The sequence below is a fragment of the Oryzias melastigma genome, linkage group LG20 (assembly GCF_002922805.2).
Source record: "Oryzias melastigma strain HK-1 linkage group LG20, ASM292280v2, whole genome shotgun sequence".
Classification (NCBI taxonomy): Eukaryota; Metazoa; Chordata; class Actinopteri; order Beloniformes; family Adrianichthyidae; genus Oryzias; species Oryzias melastigma.
In genome coordinates, this window is record NC_050531.1 from 16,221,780 (window position 1) to 16,245,423 (window position 23,644).

The 23,644-nt window shown below is 40.5% G+C and overlaps 1 protein-coding gene across 2 annotated transcripts in view; it reads left to right on the forward strand.

The window, feature by feature from the left end:
* The window catches only part of prkdc (protein kinase, DNA-activated, catalytic subunit), a 46,450-nt gene that overhangs the window by 14,050 nt on the left and 8,756 nt on the right, over positions 1–23,644 (forward strand). Inside the window, exons 29-71 of one of the 2 annotated variants that reach the window (XM_024280373.2) lie at positions 231–333; positions 1,408–1,541; positions 1,634–1,864; positions 2,155–2,381; positions 2,463–2,671; positions 4,153–4,285; positions 4,382–4,540; positions 4,740–4,943; positions 5,014–5,202; positions 5,867–5,971; positions 6,062–6,229; positions 6,312–6,439; positions 7,374–7,581; positions 7,672–7,850; positions 7,925–8,093; positions 8,602–8,667; positions 8,856–8,919; positions 9,268–9,416; positions 9,530–9,670; positions 9,784–9,903; positions 10,004–10,147; positions 11,057–11,208; positions 12,683–12,814; positions 13,448–13,559; positions 13,636–13,760; positions 13,843–13,992; positions 14,069–14,242; positions 14,340–14,438; positions 17,838–18,048; positions 18,127–18,304; positions 18,404–18,607; positions 18,694–18,809; positions 18,879–19,010; positions 19,641–19,820; positions 19,899–20,107; positions 21,929–22,067; positions 22,138–22,326; positions 22,403–22,627; positions 22,703–22,811; positions 22,880–22,982; positions 23,052–23,214; positions 23,288–23,462; positions 23,541–23,639. In XM_024280373.2, coding sequence (XP_024136141.1) covers positions 231–333; positions 1,408–1,541; positions 1,634–1,864; positions 2,155–2,381; positions 2,463–2,671; positions 4,153–4,285; positions 4,382–4,540; positions 4,740–4,943; positions 5,014–5,202; positions 5,867–5,971; positions 6,062–6,229; positions 6,312–6,439; positions 7,374–7,581; positions 7,672–7,850; positions 7,925–8,093; positions 8,602–8,667; positions 8,856–8,919; positions 9,268–9,416; positions 9,530–9,670; positions 9,784–9,903; positions 10,004–10,147; positions 11,057–11,208; positions 12,683–12,814; positions 13,448–13,559; positions 13,636–13,760; positions 13,843–13,992; positions 14,069–14,242; positions 14,340–14,438; positions 17,838–18,048; positions 18,127–18,304; positions 18,404–18,607; positions 18,694–18,809; positions 18,879–19,010; positions 19,641–19,820; positions 19,899–20,107; positions 21,929–22,067; positions 22,138–22,326; positions 22,403–22,627; positions 22,703–22,811; positions 22,880–22,982; positions 23,052–23,214; positions 23,288–23,462; positions 23,541–23,639 — 6,606 coding nt within the window. The remainder of the gene's footprint in view (positions 1–230; positions 334–1,407; positions 1,542–1,633; positions 1,865–2,154; positions 2,382–2,462; positions 2,672–4,152; positions 4,286–4,381; positions 4,541–4,739; positions 4,944–5,013; positions 5,203–5,866; positions 5,972–6,061; positions 6,230–6,311; positions 6,440–7,373; positions 7,582–7,671; positions 7,851–7,924; positions 8,094–8,601; positions 8,668–8,855; positions 8,920–9,267; positions 9,417–9,529; positions 9,671–9,783; positions 9,904–10,003; positions 10,148–11,056; positions 11,209–12,682; positions 12,815–13,447; positions 13,560–13,635; positions 13,761–13,842; positions 13,993–14,068; positions 14,243–14,339; positions 14,439–17,837; positions 18,049–18,126; positions 18,305–18,403; positions 18,608–18,693; positions 18,810–18,878; positions 19,011–19,640; positions 19,821–19,898; positions 20,108–21,928; positions 22,068–22,137; positions 22,327–22,402; positions 22,628–22,702; positions 22,812–22,879; positions 22,983–23,051; positions 23,215–23,287; positions 23,463–23,540; positions 23,640–23,644) is intronic. The other variant, XM_024280374.2, reaches the window with a different exon arrangement.

Consider the following 23,644-nt stretch of genomic DNA (forward strand, 5'->3'; position numbering starts at 1 on the left):
AAAACCTGGATCAAGATTTGCAAAATTTTGCACCACTTTGACATTTTACACTGAGCTTTTTCCAGCTGAAGGTGGAAGGTATGTAAATAGTAATAGAAGAATAAGAAACCCCTCCCTGTACATTCAAGAACCCGAGTTTATTGCGTTCTTGAACATGTGTGACACTCCGGGTGTGTACGTATCTTCAAAGCTGTTAACGTTGACTCATGCAGTTCCTTTTTGAATTGCAGGTACACTGCAGCAGTGCGGCGCTGCCATCGATCATCTAAAGAGAATCATTAAACACAAGGCTCCCAGTCTCAACCAGCACAATGCAAAGAGACGCATCCCAAGGTTGGTCATTATTATTTAGATTTATACACATCAGTTTAAAGACCCACTCCAATAAAAAATGTGTTATTAACACGTTCTTTTGGTGTTTTTTATCATGATGAAGGACATATATAGAATAATTTCAGATTTAAATTGAATTTTTGATGCAGTTTTGCTAGCTCTCCGTGTAAACAAAGGGATGATGGGATATCAGCCGAGGCTTACTTCTGGGCCAGCAGTCCCACCCACGACTCAGAGGCAAAAATATGCTAACAAACCTCAAAATAATAATTAAAAGACCACTGGGAACCCTTTACAGTAGTTGGAGTGAGACTTTAAACTAAAAAAGATATTCATATTTTAAGATTTTTTTTTATCTTGGCCCTTTTTTTTATTCCTTTATTTATTTAAAATTAATTTAATTCCTGAGGGTGATGATGGAGCAGCAAATAAAGATGCTAGCTTCTTCAGATTTAAAAAAAAAAAAAATCAGGTAAGCACTAAAAAATTTAGTAAAAACTGAGAGATATAAAAGAAGCATACAAATTTTATAATTTTATCCACATTTAATTTTAGAGCTGCATTTATCAGGGGTAACCTCAGAAAATAGTATCAGTCATGACTTTTATCAGTCTGTTATGTCATATGGAGACTCATTGGTTCATTAGGCGGTCCGGGTGTTGACAGAGCCTTTGACACACCTTTATCTTTTACTACTTTGCTACAGTTTCATCTTACAGTTTCAAAATAGATCCTTGATCAGTGGCTTTGTTATAAGCAGAATTATTCATATCAACTCAGCCTTAGTTACATTAATCCATTCGGGGGTTGACCCATACAGGTGTATGTGACTAAGGTATAACCTGTCCACCAAACTCCCTCTGACTCCACTATATACTGGGACTTCTAGACATAGACACAACAGAGATGAGTTATGAGTTCTCAGTGTTTCTAGAGGAGTTTTATAGATCCAGATTTCAGGCTGTGGGTCATCTTTACATACCTCCACCACTAGAAGAAGGAGACAGAAGAAGAAAACTGTAATCCACATGAAGTCTGCATGTAACATTATGATCTGGTCATTATTCCTCCCAGGGGTTTTCCCTCAGATGTGAAGCTTTGTCTGTCAGACATGGTGGAATGGCTTCTAGAACAATGCGGTCGACCCCAAACGGAGTGTCGCCACAAATGCATGGAGCTCCTCTACGAATTCATTCCCCTTCTTCCAGGTCAGAACGCAACAATTTTATCAAGTTTTTAGAGATTTCCTTTTCATTGTTTGTGGAATACATTTTACTCTCTGATGATGTTTGCGGGTCAGGAAAGAGATCTCCTCCTCAGTGGCTGGACGGCATGCTGAAGGATCGTGGCGATGACTATCTAGTCTCATGTTTCGAGGGCGGCGGCCTCGTCTTCCAGACCACTCTCAGGGATTTGACGAGTCCATTCAGCGTCCGTGCCACCCTGCAGTGGATGGACCTGCTGCTGGCTGTTTTGGACTGCTACAACACCTTCATCAGCCTACACATCATCAAACCTCAGCATATTCTTAGTAAGTTCCATCTCGAATGTTTTTCATCACTCCGATCTACACTATTCCAGTGTTCCCCGTGGTCTTTGAAAAATGATTATGCTGTTTTTGTGTTATAGGGCAGAACGATATGAGAAAAACTTGCAATGTACTATTGTAGTGATCATTTTTGCAATGACGATATGACTTGTGATAAAAAAACAAAAACAACTAATGCATCATTTGTCCTTCATCATCAAAAAAGGACCACATTGAAAGCACAAAAACCTGATTTTCATCCGTCTTTAAAGCCTCTTTGCTTTGTTTTCTAGGTTGTAAGGATAAATCGAGCTTCCTGAAAGCAACACATTTCTTCCTGACTGAACTGGCGACCCGGGAGCTCGCAGCAGCAGAGAGCTGCTTCCTCTTCGGAGAAAGAACCTCTCACTTCAGTCCAAGAGAGGTGGATCAGTACAACTACAGCAAATGCACCATCATCGTCCGGCTACTGGAGTTTACCTCCATGATCCTTGTCAAAGGAGACCAGACGTTTTGGGAGGTATCTCCGCTTTACTGACTAACAGGAGAGACGTACTCCCTTTGAATGTTTCTGCTCCTAATCTCCAAACTTTCTCCGCAGCTTCTGGAGGCGGAGATTTTTTGTGCGGTTTTCTTTGAGCTGACCGCTGCAGTGGTGTGCGAGCCCTCCTCTGTAGGCTTCAACATTGCCGATGTGGAGGTGATGAAGAACCTTCCGGAGGTGTGCGTTCCTCTTCTTAAGGCCTTGCTGGCCTCCCCCTTCCGCAGTCGCCTGGAAAGCAGCTTACGTGTGAAAATTTCCCGCAAAAGGTAGCGTTCCTTTTGACCTTATTTAACTCCATGTAACCATTCATGTTATCTCTAATACACACATTTCTGACCCTTATTTCACAAACAAAACTTTCTTAAAAACCCATTATATACAGTGGTGGACAAAAGTGTTGGTACCCCTCAGTTAAAGAAGGACAAACCCACAATTCTCACTGAAATCACTTGAAACTTACAAAAGTAACAATAAATTAAAAAAAATTGAAAACTAAACAATCAGAATCAGCCATCACTTTTGAATTGTTGATTAACATAATTATTTAAAAATGAAACAGGCCTGGACAAAAATGATGGTACCTCAATGAAAGATTGAAAACTATTTGACCAGAGTGACATGATTAACTCAGGTGTGTCCTTTAATTGACATCACAGGTGTTTTATTTATTGTTACTTTTGTAAGTTTTGAGTGATTTCAGTGAGAATTGTGGGTTTGTCCTTCTTTAACTGAGGGGTATGAACACTTTTGTCCACGTCTGTATAACTTAGTCCTTGTTTTCTTCCCTGTAGTTCATCCTCCTTCCACTAGGGGCAGTAGAAGAGCTTTTTTTGCTCATTTCAAAATGGCTCCCTGCTGAATACTTTTGGCAGGAATTTAGTTAATTTTTTAAAACTTTATGATGAGATTAACTCCAGTTTTTTAAATGACTACTTGGTATATTAAAAAAAGGCTAATTTTGTTGATGATTATTTCTTTATAACACAGTTACACCCTATTAAAAATGTGTGGATCTAATTTGAGATGGAGGGTAAATAAGGTGCTTTTTTTCTCTAACACTCATGTCAGTATTTTATGATCCTAAACTAACGTGTTAAAAACGTACTAATTCTCCCAATGTATCATAACTGATCAGAATCATTTTATTGTCATTTTTGCACAAAGAGCTTGTAACACAACAAAAATGTTGGTGCTCTCCAGACAATACAACTGATCTACATCTTATTATAAAATTATATTGCAACATTTTTGTGGATTATGTTAAAAGGTTTAACCCTAGAACACTTTTGCTATAAAAAATTACACCTTAACTTTTGCTTGGTACAATTTACTAAATATTATATACCCAATAAACAGTATTTGTCATAAAAAATAGGTCAAAATATGACAATACATGATCAATTATTTTCACCTGTGGTTTATGTAAAAAAACAAAAAAAAATTAACACATTCTTGAAAATTGATGAAAAATTAGGAGAACAAAAATTCCTAAATAAATAATAATACTGGATACTTAGTATTTGGTTCACACATTCCTGTGACATGTGAGACTTTACCCAGACACCCATGACGCTCAGAAAAATGCAACTGAAAATCATGTAAATATTTTTGCTCAGGTGAAAATCACCTAGCAATAGTGCTCCAGGGTTAATTAACATCTTTAAAAAAATCGGTCAACTCATGATGTCGGGGGCGTAACACTTGTTTTTTCTTTTTCTACAATTTTTTCCCCCAATTATCATTACAGTGTGGAGGACCTGTGTACTGTAGATCTGTATCATTCAGACACGCTGAGCCGCCACGGCCAAATGGAAATGGTGCTCTCCTCCTGTAAACAGATTCACAAAGCTGGATTCCTCAGCTCCATTTTGGACAGCCAGGTCTGAGCTTCAACTCCACACAGTCTGATGTTGCATCACAACACTTCTCTACATCATTCCTAATCAATATCTGATCTTTATCTTTCTCTCTTAAAGGATTCAGGCTATGCCAAATCCCTGGCATTCCAGCTTCTAATGACCGTGTATAAAGGCATCGCTCCAGGAGAAGAAAGGAAAGCTCTCCCATCCTTGGATGTTAATACCAGAAGGATAGCTGATAGTTTGCTTCAGCTCTCATTTTCTTTCAGCCAGCAGGTAAGCTGAGAGTCATTGGGTGTTTTCAGCTTGGACACATTTGGTTCTCTCAAAGTGAACAAGAGTTTGTTTCTCTCGATAATCTGGATCAAATTTCACTCTGAATATATCTTTAAGCTATACTTTCAACAACCGGCTCTGATCTGTGACTGTCGTGGTAAACTGCCTTTTTCTTGTGGTGAATACTTTTCTCATGCAGAGCGAGCAGCTGGTGGATTTGCTCCTGAACACCATCATGCTTTCTGTACCGATCTCCGGCGGCCGGAGCCACAACTTCCTGAGCTTCTCCCACGGCGAGTACTTCTACAGCCTCTTCCAGGCCACCATCAACGCCGAGCTGCTGAAAAGCCTGGAGTCCACCGTCCCACGCCTGATGAAGGCCTCCACCCAAAACCTCACCATGGTAGTCCAGCACGAGCGGAAGAACTTCTGCTTTAGATGTCCCGATTTTGAGGTGGGCATTCTGTGTTCAGGTGAGCATGCTGCTGAACGGCATGCTGGACCATAGCTTCAGAGAGCGCTCTGTGAGGAAGACTCAGGGGAAGAAGCTGGTTGAGGAGGTGTTGGGACGATGGATCAGCCTGCAGCCGTGGTGGGAGGGACCTTCATCAACACCGGAGAGCAAGACTGCCACTCTGCTCCTGCTCTCTAAGCTGCTACAGGTCCAGTATTGTGGAGACATCAAATCAAACTCAAGAGAACTGAAATTGCTCTAATTTTTTTTCAAAAACTTGCAAAATCTGGAATTATTAGAAGTTTAAATCTGTTTTTATGTGAGTTGCAACTATAATTAAATACAATTTTTACTTGATAATTAGATTTTATTTTTAAAACAGGAGAACTAAATCTAAAAATTCCAAAAACAACCAATTCTCTTAATTGTTGCTCTCATTAAAGACCAAATCCAATCATCTTGATCTATTTTATGTGTTCCCAGTGGTCCTTAATTATGAATATGTCGTTTTCAGATAATTTTTTTTAAACTGTGTAGTTTTCAAGGACATAGTTTCTACTGTAGTTCGTTAGAAATTCATCCCTGAGTTGTGGATGGGACTGTTGGTGCAGAGCAACCCCGCCCCCATTTCCCCTCGCCTTTGCAGAGCAGAGTGGAGCAGGGAGCTTGTGGCCTTAGTATTCTTACCAAAATCAATTATCTAGGACTTTTGGATCTTATTTTTATGATAAATGTAAAATAAAACTTATATTCTTGTAATTTTTTATTATATTTAATCAAATTAATGCAGTTTTTGGACAAAAGTCACCCTTTTTTAATTATTTGTTCTTGCAGCAGTGATTCATCTTCAGCTCTTTTTGTTGTAACTCCAGATCGATTCTTCTGTGTGCTCTGACATAAACCATGAAGCCTTCACACTGGTGTTCTCAACTTTCACCGCGCTGCTGGTAGACATGAATCTGCCCCTGAATCTGAAGGTAAGGAGGCAAAGACACAGTTTTTTGAGTCTTCAGTGAGACATCTATGCTCTTTCATACTTCGGGGTTACGGCTGTATCTCTTGCTCAGAGTCAGGCCCTCTTGGTTCTGCCCTTCTTCACCACCCTGCCGGAGAAACCCCTGGATGAGCTGCAGAAAGCCCTCGACTCTCTGGTGGCGTCCCACTTTCCAATGCAGTCGGACGAGTTTGCCAAAGGCTCGCTTCATCGGAACAACTACATGGACTGCATCCGCAAGGTTAGCATTAAACTGGGCTGAATTAAGTGGACAAAAACGGATCCTTCAGCTTCCTGAGCGTCTAGATGTCTTTGGCTTTCAGCTGCTGGATGCTCTGGAGCTCTCCCAGAGCCCCCTCCTGCTCAGGCTGCTCGCTCTGGTTCTGTGTCGAGACAGTAAACACATCATGGAAGAGCAGTTTCAAACCTGTTTCCAAAGGGTTGCAAAGAGGTGGGTGGACAATCTTCATCTGCAGAAGAATTTCACCTTTTGGTTACAACTATAGAGCCTCATATGAGTAAGTTTCCTAATTTTTCCAAACAGAAAAAGTTCTTTGCACTGATTTTTTGACTTATTTAGGAAAAAGTTTGAAATTGCACCTAGTGACTTCACAATTAACAGTTTTTTTGCAATTATGAAGGCCTAAACTAAAATAGATCATTCCTGTTCAACTGTCAAAACAGAGTTTTATGTAAGACAAAAAATATCCTCAAGTCCCATGCCAATCATCTCTTAATTTATTTGTAAATTGTGATGTTTTAATTATGATGATGTAATTTTTTGGCAAAAGCAGAAATCCTGTAATTTTCTTGACCATAGTTTCTGCAGAGCAGCAGCAGTTAATTAGAAATTTGCCTCTGAGTTGTGGGCGGGACTGTTGGCACAGAGCAACTCCGTCCCCACTTCCCCTCACCTTTGCGGAGTAGAGTGGAGCAGGGAGCTTGTGGCCTTCCCAGCATACTTTCTACGACACAAATAGCTTCTTTTCCAAACAGATTTTTTTTCATCTGGTCCTGACTCCTGACGTTTTTTGAATAAAACTACACAAAAATGAACTTAATTTTCTTTATATTTGTCTTTTATCATGAGAAAAATACAACATAAACACGTAACAACACTACTTTCATCAGGGTTGGTCTTTATGAGCTTTCAAACAATTCATTAAATATTAAGGGAGACTAATTTACCAGAAGTGAACATTTTAAGTTTTCCTTTTAAAATAGGAGCAAATTTGTGGCATTTTATGACCACTTTTATGAATAGAAGTGGTGAGAATTTCAAAGATATTTAAGATTTTCTTTCAGGTTCAGACACTAAACTGTAGCAGTGAATTATGGTGCTTGTGTTGGTACTTTAAAAGGACCTTCCTGTGCCTCCTGGTTAGGTCCAGCAGTGATCGGCAGCTGCAGCTGCTGAGCGCGGCGTACGAAGTGATTCAGCGCGGTGACGTTCCTGTCAGCTCCATGCTGCAGGCTATGATGGAGCGGGTTCTGCTGCCTCTGGCCTCCAACTGCGGCACCAAGGCCCTGACCGATTTCTTTGTGGCCAATGTCTGTGATATAATCGCTCTCCTGCTCAGCCGTTTTACCAAGGTTTGACTCTCACGAAATACATTATTTGCCTCCTATTTCTATCTTCCTGCATTGCCTATATTCTTCTTCTTTTACAAATAATTCTTTCAGTCAAGTGAATCAGCTTTTGAGGTGCAGTTACTGAAGAAGACCGGGTGCTTTAAGCTCATGGAGCTCCTGTATTCCCGGCTTTCCAAAGAAGAGCTGTACTCCAAAGAGTCACGGATCAACCAAGCTTACTGCCGCCTCGACAAAACTGAGGGGAATGAGATGTCCAAGATTTTAGTCAAGTGAGTTTGCACAAATATATTTCTTTTTTATGGTTCGTATTTAGTAAGTATGGATTCTGTTTCACGTTTCTCAGGTCGAGTTTTGAAGCCTTCACTGAAAATATGGCCGGTGAGACTCAGCTGCTTGCACTGCGGAGGATTTATCACTGCGCGGCTTATAACTGCGCCATTGCCGTCATCAGCTGCTGCTTCAATGAGCCCAAATTCTACCAGGGCTTCCTCTTCAGTGAGAAACCGGAGAAGGTACGGCCCTGCATTAACATAGTTCCTTTACATTCCAGCATTTTCTCCAATAGGAATATGGTAATGTTAGCTTGGAAGTGTGAGGGGCTGTAAGCTAGTTGGAGAGAATGTAAACAGATGGATGACGGGAAATGAGGGCCCACAATTCAGAGGTGAATTTCTACAGTAACTGTGTTCTTTAAACTTTTTTTTGTCTTAAAACTGCATAATCATAACTAAAAACCACAGAAAACTATTTTTTAATAGATCACAAGATGATCAGAGTGGGACTTTGAAGATGGTATCAGTAAGGTGTTACCATAAAGCTTGCATGGTAACACCTATATTAAGACCAAGTGTACTTTTCTTTAGTAATGCGCCATTTAAAAGCAATGTACTCACAATTTTGTGACAGATTTAGATGGCTGAATGCAGGTTTTTTATAACTGTGTTGCTCAATTCTTTGGAAAAAACTGCTGTTTCTGATAGAATCCAACTTTTGTGAACTTTTTTGTGTTTTTTGGTTTAGAATCAATTCATTATGGAAAACATCATTGACGTTGAAAGGACGTACAACTTCCCCATTGAAATTGAGGTATTTGTTAAAACTGTTTTTTTGTTGACCTCTTGAAAAGAAATCCACTTTTTTGCCTTCAAGTAGATAATAAATTAAGGTAAAAGTGAAGTGATTGGATGCATATCTACATCAATAGAAGTAAATGGATTACGTGTTTGGAATCATTCTGCCTGTGTTTATATAATTCTTTTTTTTTATCATTTTAGGTCCCTCTTGAACGGAAGAAGAAATACATCATGATTCGAAAAGAAGTTAACGAGGAGAACGGAGGTCAGAGCTGATTCAAATAATTCTAACCAATAATTTGATACTTATTCATACCTGTAATGTCAAGCATTTATGTAGCTGATAAATGTTCACTCAGGCTGTATGGTGGTGTAGTGGTTAGCACTCTCCCCTCACAGTGAGAAGTCTCTGGTTCCATTCCTAGCTGCTTCATTGGTCAATTGGTGGTTCTAAAATGTCCCTTGTTGTGCATGTGAGGCTCTGCAACAGAATAGCGACATGTTCAGGGTATACACTGCTCGGATAGGCTCCAGCAACCCGTGAAAGAATCTGGAGATGGATGGATGGATGGTTTGAAATCTCTGATAAGTTATGTGTTTGTGGATTCCACAGAGGCGCCTGTGTATCTGTCCTCACAGTCCTACATGGCCGACAGCAGCCTCAGCGAGGAGATGAGCCAATTCGACTTCTCCACGGGCGTCCAGAGCTTTTCACTCGGCTCCCAAAACCCAGAGGGGAACAGGCGCACCGTTGCTAAAAGAGTCAGTTTTTCTTTTTTTTCTAAAGCATCTCTCAATTTTGTAGCATTTATTTCATGAAAGATGACTTTTTAACACCTTGATGAATGAATCTGTGTTTATTTGTCTGGCTGTAGGAGACGGAGGAGACTCCAGCCTCCCAGGATTCATTGGTGGATCTAGAAATGGATGACCTAAACCAGCATGAATGCATGACCACCATGGTTGCTCTGATTGGACACATGCAAAGGAATAGCATAACTCCCCAAATCCAAAAGGTCACAGCTAGATTTTAGATAAAAAATACAGTTATTTTACTATAGAAGACTGTTATGACTTTACTGTTGTTTGTATGCAATAATTTTCAAATCATCTTCTCTTTGTCAAACAGGGAAATCTGCCTAACGAGCTTCCACCGTGGATGAAGTTCCTGCATGGAAAACTGGCAAATTCATCAACTCCCCTCAACATTCGACTTTTCATCTCGAAGCTGATCATCAACACTGAAGAGGTGGAAGACTCGATGTGTCATTTTTATCTGATCATTTTAAATGTTGCTGCATCCCTGCATTTGTTAAAGAATCTCATCTTCGAGCTTCATTCTTTTGCAGGTTTTTCGACCGTATGCCAAGCACTGGCTCGGGCCGCTCCTGCAACTAGTCGTCTGCGGAAACAACGGCGGTGCGGGGATCCATTTTATGGTGGTGGACATTGTGGTGACGGTGCTGTCATGGACGAGCCTTACAACTCCAAAGGTCGATCATTCAACTTTGATGTTGGAATTCATAGAATTTAATTAGATTTAATAACATTTGTTTTAGAATATTTTGTTGCTCTCTTTAAAGAAAAGAAAAGAAAAGTTGTATGGCTTGCAGGTGCAACCTTTCCACGCTCTTGCTGCCCCCTTTTGTTCTTCTCCCACTGGCTGAGTGGTTACTACACCCCCATCACTCCTCCCTTTTCTTCTGCTAGCCTGGTCATCGAGGTGTCACAAATTATTTTAAAAAAGCACTTTTTTCAAAATGTTGGCTTTTCTGTTGGCTTATCTCCATAGAAACCATTTTTTGTTTTGTTCTTCTGGGGGTGATGAACAGACCTGTGTAATTTTTATAAGAATTGACAAAAGTAAAGTTTTTTTTTCCCTGGCAACTAAGGTTTTTGTTAAGCACGCCCACATTCCAAATATAGGCATATCATATGTTCTATAGTTTTGTGATTCAACAATTCGCAAAATTAGTTTTGACAATATTTTGGTAAAAACTGTGCAATCTACAAGGAACTGCCCCATTCGCAAGCTCACTGCGCTAACGCCGTTCAAAATTTGCAAACTTTAAAACCAAATTTTTATTTTCAAAGTAGCCTCCCAATAATCGTTAAGGAGTTAGGAGGTGATAAATCAAATCCTTTGGAGGAGTTGACATTTATAGAAGCTGGAAAATTCAGGACCTCTTCTAGAGCTCCGAGGTCAAAGGTAAAAAAAAACTACATATTGTGCAAAAATGTGAAAGGGCAGTAAGGCCGAAGAATTGTGATAACAAGACAGAAGTATTTTTGCCATAGAAACTATTGCTTCAGTGTTGAACCAAATGGTTACAGTAGTTTTTCTTTAGTTCCTCTTGAAGTGCAAGTATTTTTGAAAAAACATTCTGTTTCATTCATTTCAGGGAAACCCCAGAGATGAAGTCCTCGCCAACCGACTGTTGGAGTTCCTGATGAAGAACAGCTTTCACCCCAAACGGGCCGTTTTCCGCCACAACCTGGAGATCATTCGCACTGTGGTGGAGTGCTGGAAAGAGACGCTGCTGGTGCCTTACAGGTGCCACTAACTCTCTTTTAGTGGCTCCAAGTAGTTTGACTGTCATTCATTAGTAATGGAGGGATTCTGTTTGTGTATGGTTTAAAATAAGTTTTTTGTTCATAAATTCCTGACAATTGCTGGAAAGCTTGGATGCTGCCTGGCCAAAAAAAAAGTGGCCATTTGGATTCGCCCAAGCAAATAGTCACAAGCCTCCTATCAGATCATTTCTGCGATTATCTTTCATCTGACCACACATTATTGAACTGGCGTCTTGAGTTTCTTTTTAATTCCTAAACAACCAATTTTTTCAAGACTCATCACATGGTCCTGTTTGAGAAGGGTCAAATCATTAGCATGCATCAAGCAGTGAACCCATCTAAAGAGATTGCCGAAATGACTAAAATTGATTTTAGAATTGTAAATCACTTTATTAAAAACTGGAAGGATTGTGGGGAGCAATTGTATTTAAAGCAGAAAAATCGTTAATGGCTATCACTTAGACGTTTGGTGACTTAAAATTAAAGAAAAACAACTTTAGAAGATGTTTAATAGTGAAATTAAAAACATTTCTACTTGCACTATGCAAAGAGGAACTGAACAGCTCAGAAGCCTAAAGAAAACCATTAATCATTGAGGGTAATACAAAAAAAGCCTCAATTTGCTTGATTGGACTTTGGAGAAATGGAAGAAGGTCATGTGGTCTGATCCTTGATTGTACTACTTGGAGTCATTCAGTCTGCTTTTCATATACAGTCAATGGTCCACATTTACCCTGTTCTATAGTAATGGGGGGATCAGGGTAAGAAGAGAGGCAGGTGAACTGATGCACCCATCATGCCTTCTATACAAACCTGTAGAGGCAGTGTCATGATCTGGGGTTGCTACAGGTGGTCAGGTCTAGGTTCAACAACAGCTTGTGTTCAAAGAAGGTCAGTGACCACCAGAATAAACTGAATGACCAGGTTATCCCATCAGTGGATTGTTCTTCTTCCCTAATGGCATGGGTATATTCTAAGATGACAATGTCAGGATTCATTGAGCTCAAATTGTGGAAGAGTTCATTAGCTATCAAAGCTAAAGGCAATCTAACAAAATATTAGGCCTTTTTTAATGTCCAGGCAGGTATTTAAATGTTCTTGTAATGCATAGCATAATAACTTTGACCTAATTTATTGAAAAAATGATCTGGTTTATAGTTCTCTGCTTATTTATTTAAATGAAAATCAACAACACCCTTTCTCTTTTCCGTCCAGTCGAGCAAAAAATGTTTATAAATAAAGTATAGCCTCAAATACAAAAGAGGTTTATACAAGTATACACCTCATGTGTCAGAAGACTGTAACAGTAAAATCTGTCCAACACAAGAGGCCTTCTGCTCTTGGTTTGCTTTCTAACAGTTGTGTCTTTAGATTATGTTTTCTTATGAAAATGCATTTAGAGTATAAACCGTATTACGTTGAAGGATTTTAAAAGCTTTCTTTTCTCTCTGCAGTTTGATATACGAGCGATTTTGTGGCACTGACCAGAGCAGCAAAGACAACTCTGTGGGGCTCCAGCTGCTGGGAATCATCCTGGCCAACAACCTCCCCGCCTACGAGGCTTCATGTGGAATCGAATACGACAGGTAGAAATCATAAAGTTACGTTAGTGGTGTGAAATTTGTTCTCCACATTTGACCCATCTCCTGGGGGAGCTGCAGACACAGCCGACTAACCCTACAATCCAACCCCTTAATGATGAGTCTCAAGCAGAGTCTCATTTTTAGTCTTTGGTATGATGTGGTCTGGATTTGAACACACGGTCTTCCAGTCTTAGGGTGGACACTATCACGAGGTCACCTCCAGTGAAAAGTTTATTTAAAAGCACTTCTGCATTCAAATCTTCCGTGTTTGCGCATTGTTATGTAAGTTTTTAAGACATTTTGTGAGCTCTACTTATAAAATGTATGATCATTAAACACTAGTTTCAAGTGTAACCAAGTTTTGGACCAATCAGGGACTGCGATTTGGTAGTGATGTATGTAGGGTGTCCCTTAGTGTCCACCATTCCCCGCTCGTTCATTGTGAACACCATGAAACAAACATGTTTAAAAACCTGCATTTAACACATTCTTGAACACACATCTAGTGCATTGTGTGCTTATAAATTTTCTTTATTCTATAACATAAATGCCACTAATTTGCATCACACATATCAAGCGGTATTAAAGCATCAACGCAGGAGTGAGTTGAAGTTCCTGCTTCTTCCTGTGTCTCAGGTACATCCAGTCTCTGACGCAGAACTTGTCCTTCGTGAGATACAAAGACGTTTACTCAGCGGCTGCAGAAATCATCGGCCTCACGCTGAAGAACATGTCTGCTATGGGCAATGTATGTACCTTTTTTTTAAACACTTTTCAAGAATCCAATTACATGACCAAAAATAAACATCATTTCATTGTTTCAGGATCTACAAGAGCTTCTCAATCTGGCTGCAAATAAGATAACGAATCTAAAGAAGAAGGATCTGGATGACAAGTTCATCATCTGCCTGAACAAAGTTTCCAAACACTTTCCTCCGTTTATGGATCGGTGAGTGTCAGGAGCATTTTTATCTCAAATATGAAGGACTCTTCCCGTCATTATGGTGCACGTTTGTGTGGTTACTCCTCAGGTTTGTCAATCACGTGTTCTTCCTGCTGCCCAAGTTGCACGGCCTCCTGAAGACCAGCTGTTTGGAGTGCGTGCTGAGCCGGGCCGACGTCATTCCGGACATCTTTCTGCAGCTGAAAACCAGCGGCTTTATTCAGACGCTGGGCCGCAGGTGAGTGGGACCCCACTTCCTGCTTGTGCTACTTTAGGCTGAAAACATAAACCGCCTCATATATTTTCTTTGCTAGAGATGAAGCGACGCAGAGAGTCTGTCTGGACATCATTCACAAAGTGACGGCTTGCCTGGTGCCGGCTGAGCTCCAGGAGTTCCTGGGCGCCGTGGCGGCCTTCGTCTCTCATCCTTCACCTGTTTGCAGGGAGAGGATGTACGACATCCTCATGTGGATTCTGGACAACTACGGGTCAGTCTTTTACTATTAGTGTTCCTTGTTTTTGCCTTTTAATTGGCCGCAATGTTTGATCTAAGACGAGATGTTTTTCTTCATCGTGTCTCTCCAGTGATGAGGAGAGCATGCAAGACGACACTTCTGTGGAGGTTTTGAAAACAGCCAAAGAAACTCTGCTTCAGGGATTGTCCGAAGAAAACCAAGGCCTTCAGTAAGAGCCTAACACGTCTAGTTTTCCCAAAGAATGTACTTTCTGTGAAGTGTTAATTAGGATTTTTGAAATTTCTAACATTTATTTTATTTTTTAATTTGTTCAATACACTCATACATACATTAATACACTGATATCTGCCAAAAAGTTCATGCATCTTGATTTAAATTAAAAATATATATATTTATTTAGGCTCTCCTTAGTTTGTTTACATTAAAAGTGGGGTCATCTGGACCCCCCAAGACAGTGCGCTGAACTTTTTTTTATCTTTGATTTTTGAGTTTCACTAATGTCCATGACAGACATAAAATCCTGTCCACCTTTGTCATGGAAGGAATCACATATCAAAGAGAGCGGAAGGGTTAAACCATGAACAATGACTTCCTGATTTCGCAATGCAGAATGTCATGTTTAAATTTAAGTTTGACATGCATTCCAGATTCCGCCACTAGACGGTCAAGTGGTTATGGCTGCGGACTGGCATTCAGAAGGTCGTGGGTTCGAATCCCGCTCAGGAATAGTCCACATGAAATATTTGTTTTTACTTTTAAATTTTATTTTTACCTCAAAACTGTTTAATGCAGGTGAAAGAAATATTTTTAACACAGACAAATGCCTTTAAACCATGAACAATGACTTCCTGATTTCGCAATGCAGAATGTCATGTTTAAATTTAAGTTTGACATGCATTCCAGATTCCGCCACTAGACGGTCAAGTGGTTATGGCTGCGGACTCACATTCAGAAGGTCATGGGTTCGAATCCTGCTCAGGAATAGTTCTCATGAAATATTTGTTTTTACTTTTAAATTTTATTTTTACCTCAAAACTGTTCAATGCAGGTGAAAGAAATATTTTTAACACAGACAAATGCCTTTAAACCATCAACAATGACTTCCTGATTTCGCAATGCAGAATGTCATGTTTAAATTTAAGTTTGACATGCATTCCAGATTCCGCCACTAGACGGTCAAGTGGTTATGGCTGCGGACTCACATTCAGAAGGTCATGGGTTTGAATCCCGCTCAGGAATAGTCCACATGAAATATTTGTTTTTACTTTTAAATTTTATTTTTACCTCAAAACTGTTCAATGCAGGTGAAAGAAATATTTTTAACACAGACAAATGCCTTTAAACCATCAACAATGACTTCCTGATTTCGCAATGCAGAATGTCAGGTTTAAATTTAAGTTTGACATGCATTCCGGATTCCGCCACTGGTGACATGGGGGGGGCGTTTGATTCTTTTTTGATGCATTTAATGACCTTCAAATTGCAAATTAGATCTAGGTTGTACGACAGCACACAGTTCTGCTCCCTCCCCCCATCCACATACCTAAGAGAAACAGGTTTTTTAGGACCAGGCAGTCCTGGCCTACAAGAAAGACTTTTCTCCAGTGTGTCTGTGTTTTGTGGCACCACTGGCTGTCTTCAACATTCTGGTTGACTTTTTTGAATTGGGAAAATTGTCTTTTTACAGATGAAGGCTTCTCATCATTCTCTTCTTCAACAATTAATAGTTTATTAGTCTACTTATGTATAAGTATCATGTGGAGAGGATGTTCTGGCTGCAAATCCATGTACTGGCATATCATCATCATAGGAGGAATCTGAGAAGATGAACTCTGATTCCACAACAAAAGAATCGTCTTCACTGCTCCCAGAGTCCACATCGAGGATTATTTGAAATAGAGCTAAGTGTTTCAGAGGAGTGTGAGTCTTGCTGATATTGGGATGTTTGTCTTTTTGACTTGAAGATGTGTCTATGTTTATAAGTCATAAACATGCACTATATGACCAAAAGTATCGGCTCACCCATCCAAATGATCAGAATCAGGAGTCCTAATCACTTGACATGCTTACTGTTTTTAGAAACATCAGTGAAAGCATGTTTTGCTCTCAGGATCTCAGTGAATTCCAGTGTTGAACTGTCATAGGATGCCACCTGAGCAACAAATCCAGTCTTGAAATGTCCTAAATATTCCACAGTCAACTGTCAGTTCTATCAGAACAAAATGGAAGAATTTGGAACAACTCAGCCAGGATGCTGAAAGTCTAAAGAGGTCATAGACTTTCTGCAGTCAGTTGCTGCAGAGCTGCAACCTTCATATGACCTTCAGATCAGCATGAGTACAGTACACAGAGAGCTTCATGGAATGGGTTTCCATGGCAGCAGCTGCAGCCACACATCAACAAGTACAATGTAAAGCGTGGATGCAGTGGTGTAAAGCACGCCGTCACTGGACTCTAGAGCAGTGGAGACGTCTTCTCTGGAGGGAGGAATCATACTTTTCTATCTGGAAATCTGATGGACCCGTCTGGGTTTGGAGGTTGCAGGAGAACGGGACGTTTCAGACTGCATTGGTGGAGGAGGAATGATGGTGTGGGCTTGTTTTTCAGACCCCTTAGTTCCAGTGAAAGGAACTTTCAATGCTTCAGGAGGCTAAAACATTTTGGACAATGCTCCCAACCTTAGTGGGAACAGTTTGGAGCGGGCTCTTCCTCTTCCAACATTTTTGTGCACCAGAGCACAAAGCAAGGTCCATAAAGACATGGAGGACAGAGTCCTGAACTGAACGCCATAGAACACCTTTGAGATGAATTAGAGCAGAGACTGAGAGCCAGACCTTCTCCACCAACATCAGTGTGACCTGACCAATGAGCTTTTGGAAGAATGATCCAGAGTTCTTATAAATACTCTCCTCAACCTTGTGGACAGCCTTCCCAGAAGAGTTGAAGCTGCAATAGCAGCAAAAGGTGGAGCAACATCATATTGAACTCTGGGTTAGGAATGAGATGGAACTTTAGTTCAAATGTGAGTAAAAGCAGGAAAGCCAATACTTGTCCACATGCATCAGGTAACTACAACTCCCAGACAACCTGCTAGTTCAAATACACCTTAGGTACTACATGCTGCATTAACATATACATGGGCAAGTTAATGGCTCATCAGTGACCCACCATGACACAACAATGGGCTCTCGGACTAAAGGGGGGGGGGACTCTTCCCTGAGCAAATTTGCACAGGCTTAGGAATTCTAGTGTTAAGGTATACAGTGATCCCTCATTTCTATTTGTAAAAATACATTAGGTGGAATCTGTAAAGTAGTCTGTAAAACTCCTCACTACAAATATGAGCATTTTCTCTCTTGTTTAAACTCTCAAAGTTCAAACCTTTGTAGAATAACAAGTTAAGGAGGATGATTGATAATACAACCAATCTGTGAAAAAAAAAGAAAAAAAAAACAATAAAGCTTAAAAAATGCACAAAAAATCAGCAAAACAGTGAGATTGTATTGTAGTAACTTGTTTTTACTGAATATTTTTTTAAGAATCTCCAAGCTTTTTCAGAGCAGATTGCTTCTGTTTTTTTGGCTACAAAGACTGTTTATGTTTCCAGACTTTACGTCCGTAACTTCTGGAGTCAGGAGAAGCGCCTTCCCACTGCAACCGTCGAGCGAATGCTGATGGTGCTCCGATCCCTCTACTCCCGACAAATCGAGAGGTGTTTTCTGAGTCTGGCTACAAACCTGCTGCTGGAGATGACCAGCCAGAGTCCCGACTTCCAACGAAACATGTTCGAATACCCTCTGTCGGAGTGCACCTTCCAGGTCCGCACATAATCTTTATCTTTAAAAAAAAGCACAAAACAAAGGGGTTTTATAGGGTTTTTGTTGTCTTTTTGTCAGGATTATGTGATTGATTCCAACTGGCGCTTCAGGAACACAGTAATGACCCCCATGTTTGTGGAAACTCAAAGCTCTCAGGGTCCAGAGAGCGTGGTTTCAGCCTCCCCATCTGAGACCATGAAGGGGAAGCTCAGGGCCACTCAGACCTCCCTGGAGTTTTCTCAAACCCAAGCTCCTGGTGGGAAAACAAACAAAAATAATTTAAAATATTCTGTTTTTTCAGTTTTATGTTTGGATTTTAAAGTTGTTACTTCAAGCTATGTCTTTTGCTGATCAGGTCGACGTAGTGCATATAACTGGCTGACGGGCAGCAGCGTGGATACGCTGGCCGATTACTCCCTCAGCTCCGAGTCTCTGTCATCGCTGCTGGTGTTTGAGAAGAGAGCAGAGAGGCGGACAGCGGCGAGGAAGCCGGTAGGAGAAGGTTTCGGTCTGAGGCGTCTGACCGCGTCGACAGATGAGGTGGACAGACGCACAAAAGGTCAGTCTTAAGGCAAAATGGAAAGAACACAACCATGTTTTAGATTGGAAAGAGGGAATTCAGGGTTTTATTAACTGAATCTATAGCTGAAAATGAGCAGCGCAGCAACATCCTGAGACTGAGGCGACGATTTCTCAAGGACCAGGAGAAAGTCAGCTTGGGTTTCGCACAAAAGGAGATTCAACAACAGAGGCAGAAGAAGGTATTTAACAAGCTGAGGTCAAAACAACTCAATTCCTCGCTGATGCTTTAAAAAGAGTTCACTCAACAGGAGGAGAAAGCTGACCAGAGGCTACGAAAAGAAGCTCAGGTGACTCTGTATCGTAGCTACAGAGTCGGCGACTTCCCCGACATCCAGATCCCGTTCAGCAGCCTCATCACTCCACTTCAAGCACTTGCTCAGGTGATTTTTAGTTTATTTATGCCTCCATCAGGGGTCTGCAACCTTTAACACTAAAAGCTTCACCTCAAAGTTAGAAAAATACATTTTATTTATGTTTTTCTGGACATTAAGCCATTCATTTATAAAATATACATTTGAAATGTTTTTGACAATTGAGTTTTTCTATATATAACAAATTTAACCTCTTTCACTTTTAACAAAAGCACATTTAAGTTCCTTTCAAAATAAAACACACCATGTTTTTAATCAAATCCTCCAGCTGCAGCAGATTTACTTACTTAGATTAACTTTTGTGTTCGTAGTGAATAAAAACCTGACATTTGTGTAGAATCCAAATTATAATAAAATCTAAACATGTAAATACAATAAGTTTATATCACTCTGATTATAAGCCACTCTGACAGCAAATTAAACCTTTTACTATTATTTTAATCAGTTAGGCCTATCTGACGTGTCAAAAATCGAAACATTAATTAATTATGTCCGAAGTTTTCTTCAAAGCCAAAGAGCCACAATGGAGGAATAAAAGAGTCTCATGTGGCTCTGGAGCCTCAGGTTGCAGACTCCTGGCCTAAAGGAACGCAGACACTAACTTAAAATCTAAACTTTTTTTCTTTTTTCTACTTCTAGAGAGATCCTATTTTAGCCAAAAATCTCTTCAGCTCGCTGTTCGCTGGCATCCTCAAAGAAATGGAAAAACAGCGCGATCCGGGAGAGACGAGGAGGATCAAAGAGGAGCTGCGCTGCCACTTGAACTCCTTCCTGAGCGAGAGTACGCTCTGCTTCCCTCCATTCATAGCATGCATGCAGGTAAGAGGCACACGGAGGTTTGTTTAACCTCTTCGAGGCTGTCGGGCTCTTGTCATATTTTCTTATTATTTTTATTAGGAAATGTGTTATCAGCACAAGGAGCTTCAACACATCAACCCGTCAGCCATCAGCACCACCTGCCTCATGAGCCTCCAGCAGCCATCCGGCATCCTGCTCCTGGAGGAGGGCTTGCTGCACGCCGACGGCCCGGACGAGCGTCCCGCCAAACGCTCACGAGGTCGCCGGGAGATCCCTCCAGACACCAACAAATGGATCCAACTTGCAAGGTGGAAACTCAAAACACACGTGTGGTCAGACATCACTAAATAACCAAGAAGTCCTGATTCTAGCATCATGTTAGCAAGTAGGTGAGCAGCTTTTTGGATACACTGGATTATAAAACATCCAAACACGAGTGAATGTGTTGCATTCAGCTCTAGATTGGGGATGCACAAACCACCTTGGAGCTGACTAATTTCACTCTTAAATTATTATTATTTTTTTTATCTGATCTGTTCTTTTAAAAGCATGATAATGCAGCTCTGGTTGGAGCGCAGCATCACCGCTAAAATAGAAGAGCAACACATTTTCTGACTTTTTAAGGACAGTAGACTAAAGCAGATGCAACACTGTTCCACTCACCAACAGTCAAGTGATGGAGGTCAGGGTTATCTTACGTAAAAAAAAAAATTAAAATATCTTTAAATCTGCATAATAACTGATTATCTAATTAAATAAAAACTATTTTCTACCTAAATCTCAGCGACATTTCCATATATTCTGAGCTATTCTGGCCTAACATTAATCCTCAAGTCAAAATATAAAAATAATAAAAAACAATATAACAGATGAACAAATAAAAACAACTCAGTGGATTGTGATGCTTGTTAAGTCTGTCAGCTCTGAAAAACAATGAAATAGATTTAGCAAAATTGTCAGTAAATATATTTCTATTTCGTTCTAATATACAGTTCTGGTAGATGTAACTGAACAGCATAAAAATAGATACGTTCGTTGATAAATTACAAAAAATTTCAAACTGCAAAAGATGTTTTTGCATTATCCTGTTACGTACCAGTAATGGAAACTAGGCCTAAGTAGCACCAATAATTCCCAGAATCGATTCAATTTGTTTCACCAGGGCTTTTAATTTTTTTGGATTCTTTAGATTCATTTAATATTGGTTTTTGTACATAGTTTCACACATTTAGATGTTATATTTATAGAAAAATACTAAGATAGTCTTTAAAGTACATAAATATATTTTTAAGATTTATATATTTGAGAAAAAAAATGTTCCAAAACCTGATACAGCTCACAAACTTTAATATTTATTGGTGAAATTATGACATTAGATAATTAACACAATAACGTGGTTTGTCGACAAATGTCTAAAAGATTTTTGAGCAGAAAATGAAAGGGATAAAGATTGATTAAAATGATGAGTAGGTCATCATTTGTCATGTTCATTCCTATACTTTGTGTTTTTATGTTGAAATGTATGTATTTATCCTAAACGTGATTTGATTTTCTTTTTATTTTAAATTTAAAGTCCTAAATTTGTTATAAATATGTATTTAAAAGTCAAAAAGACTATTGATTTCCTTTTGTTGTGTACACCTTCAAAGACCCACTCCAAAGAAAACGGTGTTTTTAACATGTTTGTTGCATTTTTTTCATGATGAATGACATTTATAAAAAAAAGAGTATTTCTTTATTTAAATTGAAAAAATGCAGTTGTAAAAATATTCTTATTGTGACTAAGAAAAGCTGGCTCAAAACGGTACAATTGACTTACTCCAATATTGCTTGCCATTTTATTTTTACCAGAAATGTTTGGTTGGAGGTGTGAGGAGGTGTGAGCTAGTGGAAGAGAATGTGAACAGAGAGCTGTCACCAATGGGGAGGGGGAGAGGAGGCGGGGTTGCTCCACGCTCAGTCTTGCTCACAACTTGGAGGCAAATTTCTAATGAACTCCTGGCGTTCTGCTGAAACGATTTCCTCAAAAAAAAATTGTCTTAAATTGGCATCATCATAATTAAAAGATAATTGAAAATAAATCAAAAGATGATCAGAGTCTTTACATCAGCTGGTCTTCTGCTACCCAGGCTTTACCGCTCTCTGGAGGATTATGACGTTGTTCGCGGCATCTTCGGTGGAAAAGTTGGGACCAAATCCATCACATGTTCTGCACTTCAAGCTGAGGCCAACACTGACTTTGCAGAAGCTGTGAAGCTTTATAATGAGGTATGAAGCTCTAGTTTGACACCAAGTCTCCTTTAGTGTTGAGCTGTAATCTGTGCATCCACTCTGACAGGCTTTAAACACTGAAGACTGGCCAGACGGAGAACCAACCGACTCTGAGAAGGACTTCTGGGAAATAGCAGCCATGGAGGCCTACAACCAGCTGACGGAGTGGAAGTCACTGCAGTACTGCTCCACCATTTCCATAGATGACAACACTCCACCCAACCTGGAGAAGATGTGGTCAGAGCCTCTTCATCAGGTACCACAGTTACTAATTAATGCTGGATTTGGATTCATATTTTGTACTAAATGTGAGTTTTCTACCTTTGGGTCAGGACATGTATCTGCAGCACATGATTCGAAGCATGCTGAAGCAGCTGCAGCTGGGCGAGAGGAGCCAAACCCTTCTCACCTTCATCGACAGCGCCATGAGGGTGGAGGAGCGCAAGAAGCTGCTGGAAAGCCGCTACAGCCAGGAGCTCAGCCTGCTCTACATCCTGCAGGAGGACTACGACCGCTCCAAATACTACACCAACTACAGCATGCAGCTCTTCATGGAGGCACGCTCCACTCGCTCCTTCTATGAGCACTTCCTTATCTTTAAAAATCTACAAAAACTTTATTTGTTCTTACAGAGTTACTCCAGTGTGGACACGCTGCTGACTCAAAGTCGGCTCACCCTGCTGCAGTCGGTGCAGGCTCTGACGGAGATCCAGGACTTTCTGATGTTTGTGAAAGGAGAAGGTGACCTAACTTTACATCTTAAACTATAAATATAGAAAAAAATCACTAAAATGTATTTGCTGTTTTAGTGTCTGTGGGCTCCGTTAAGCGGCTTGTCAGATCGTGGACTGATCGGTACCCCGATGCAAAAGTGGACCCAGCGAATGTTTGGGATGACATCATTACATCTCGGTAAGTACAAGAAAAATTCTTTGAGTTTTTATGAACTCCACAGCTTCAGTTTCAGTCGTTCTTGTTCAGGTGTTTCTTCTTGGACAAAATCATGGAGAAGCTGAGAGGCCACGCCCCCAGTGACAGCATGGAGGTGGGCGATTCACAAGACCCGGCGGGCGACATTGAGACCGTGGTCAGCGAGTGCAAGTTCAGCATGAAGCTGCACATGGCTGACAGCGCCTGGAAGCAGGTGAGGGCTTTCGGTCGGACCTTCGGTTCTGAAGGATCTTCTCGACCTCACCGTGTGCTGCAAACTTCTCTAGAAAAACTTCCCCGTTGCCACTAAGCTGCTAAAGGAGCTTCACAGAGAAGCCAAAGCGAACAGAAGCTGGCTGCTGCAGTGGGTCCACTGCTACAGCCGCTACAGCCACAAGCGCAGCCAGACTCAGGGTCCTGTGGAGCAGATCAGTACCATGCTGAAGGTCATCCCACTGCTCGGTAAGAAGGAAGGCTTCATAGAAGGCTTCCATCAAGGAAATCTTGATGAAATGAGTCCTGACGTCTCTCTCTCAACAGAGGACCTTGAGTCCAACTGTCAGAGTGCAGCAACTAAAGTGTTCAGATACCAGAAGATTCTTCAGGGAACGTCGTTCCACATCTTGGCTGCAGCTGTAGGCAGA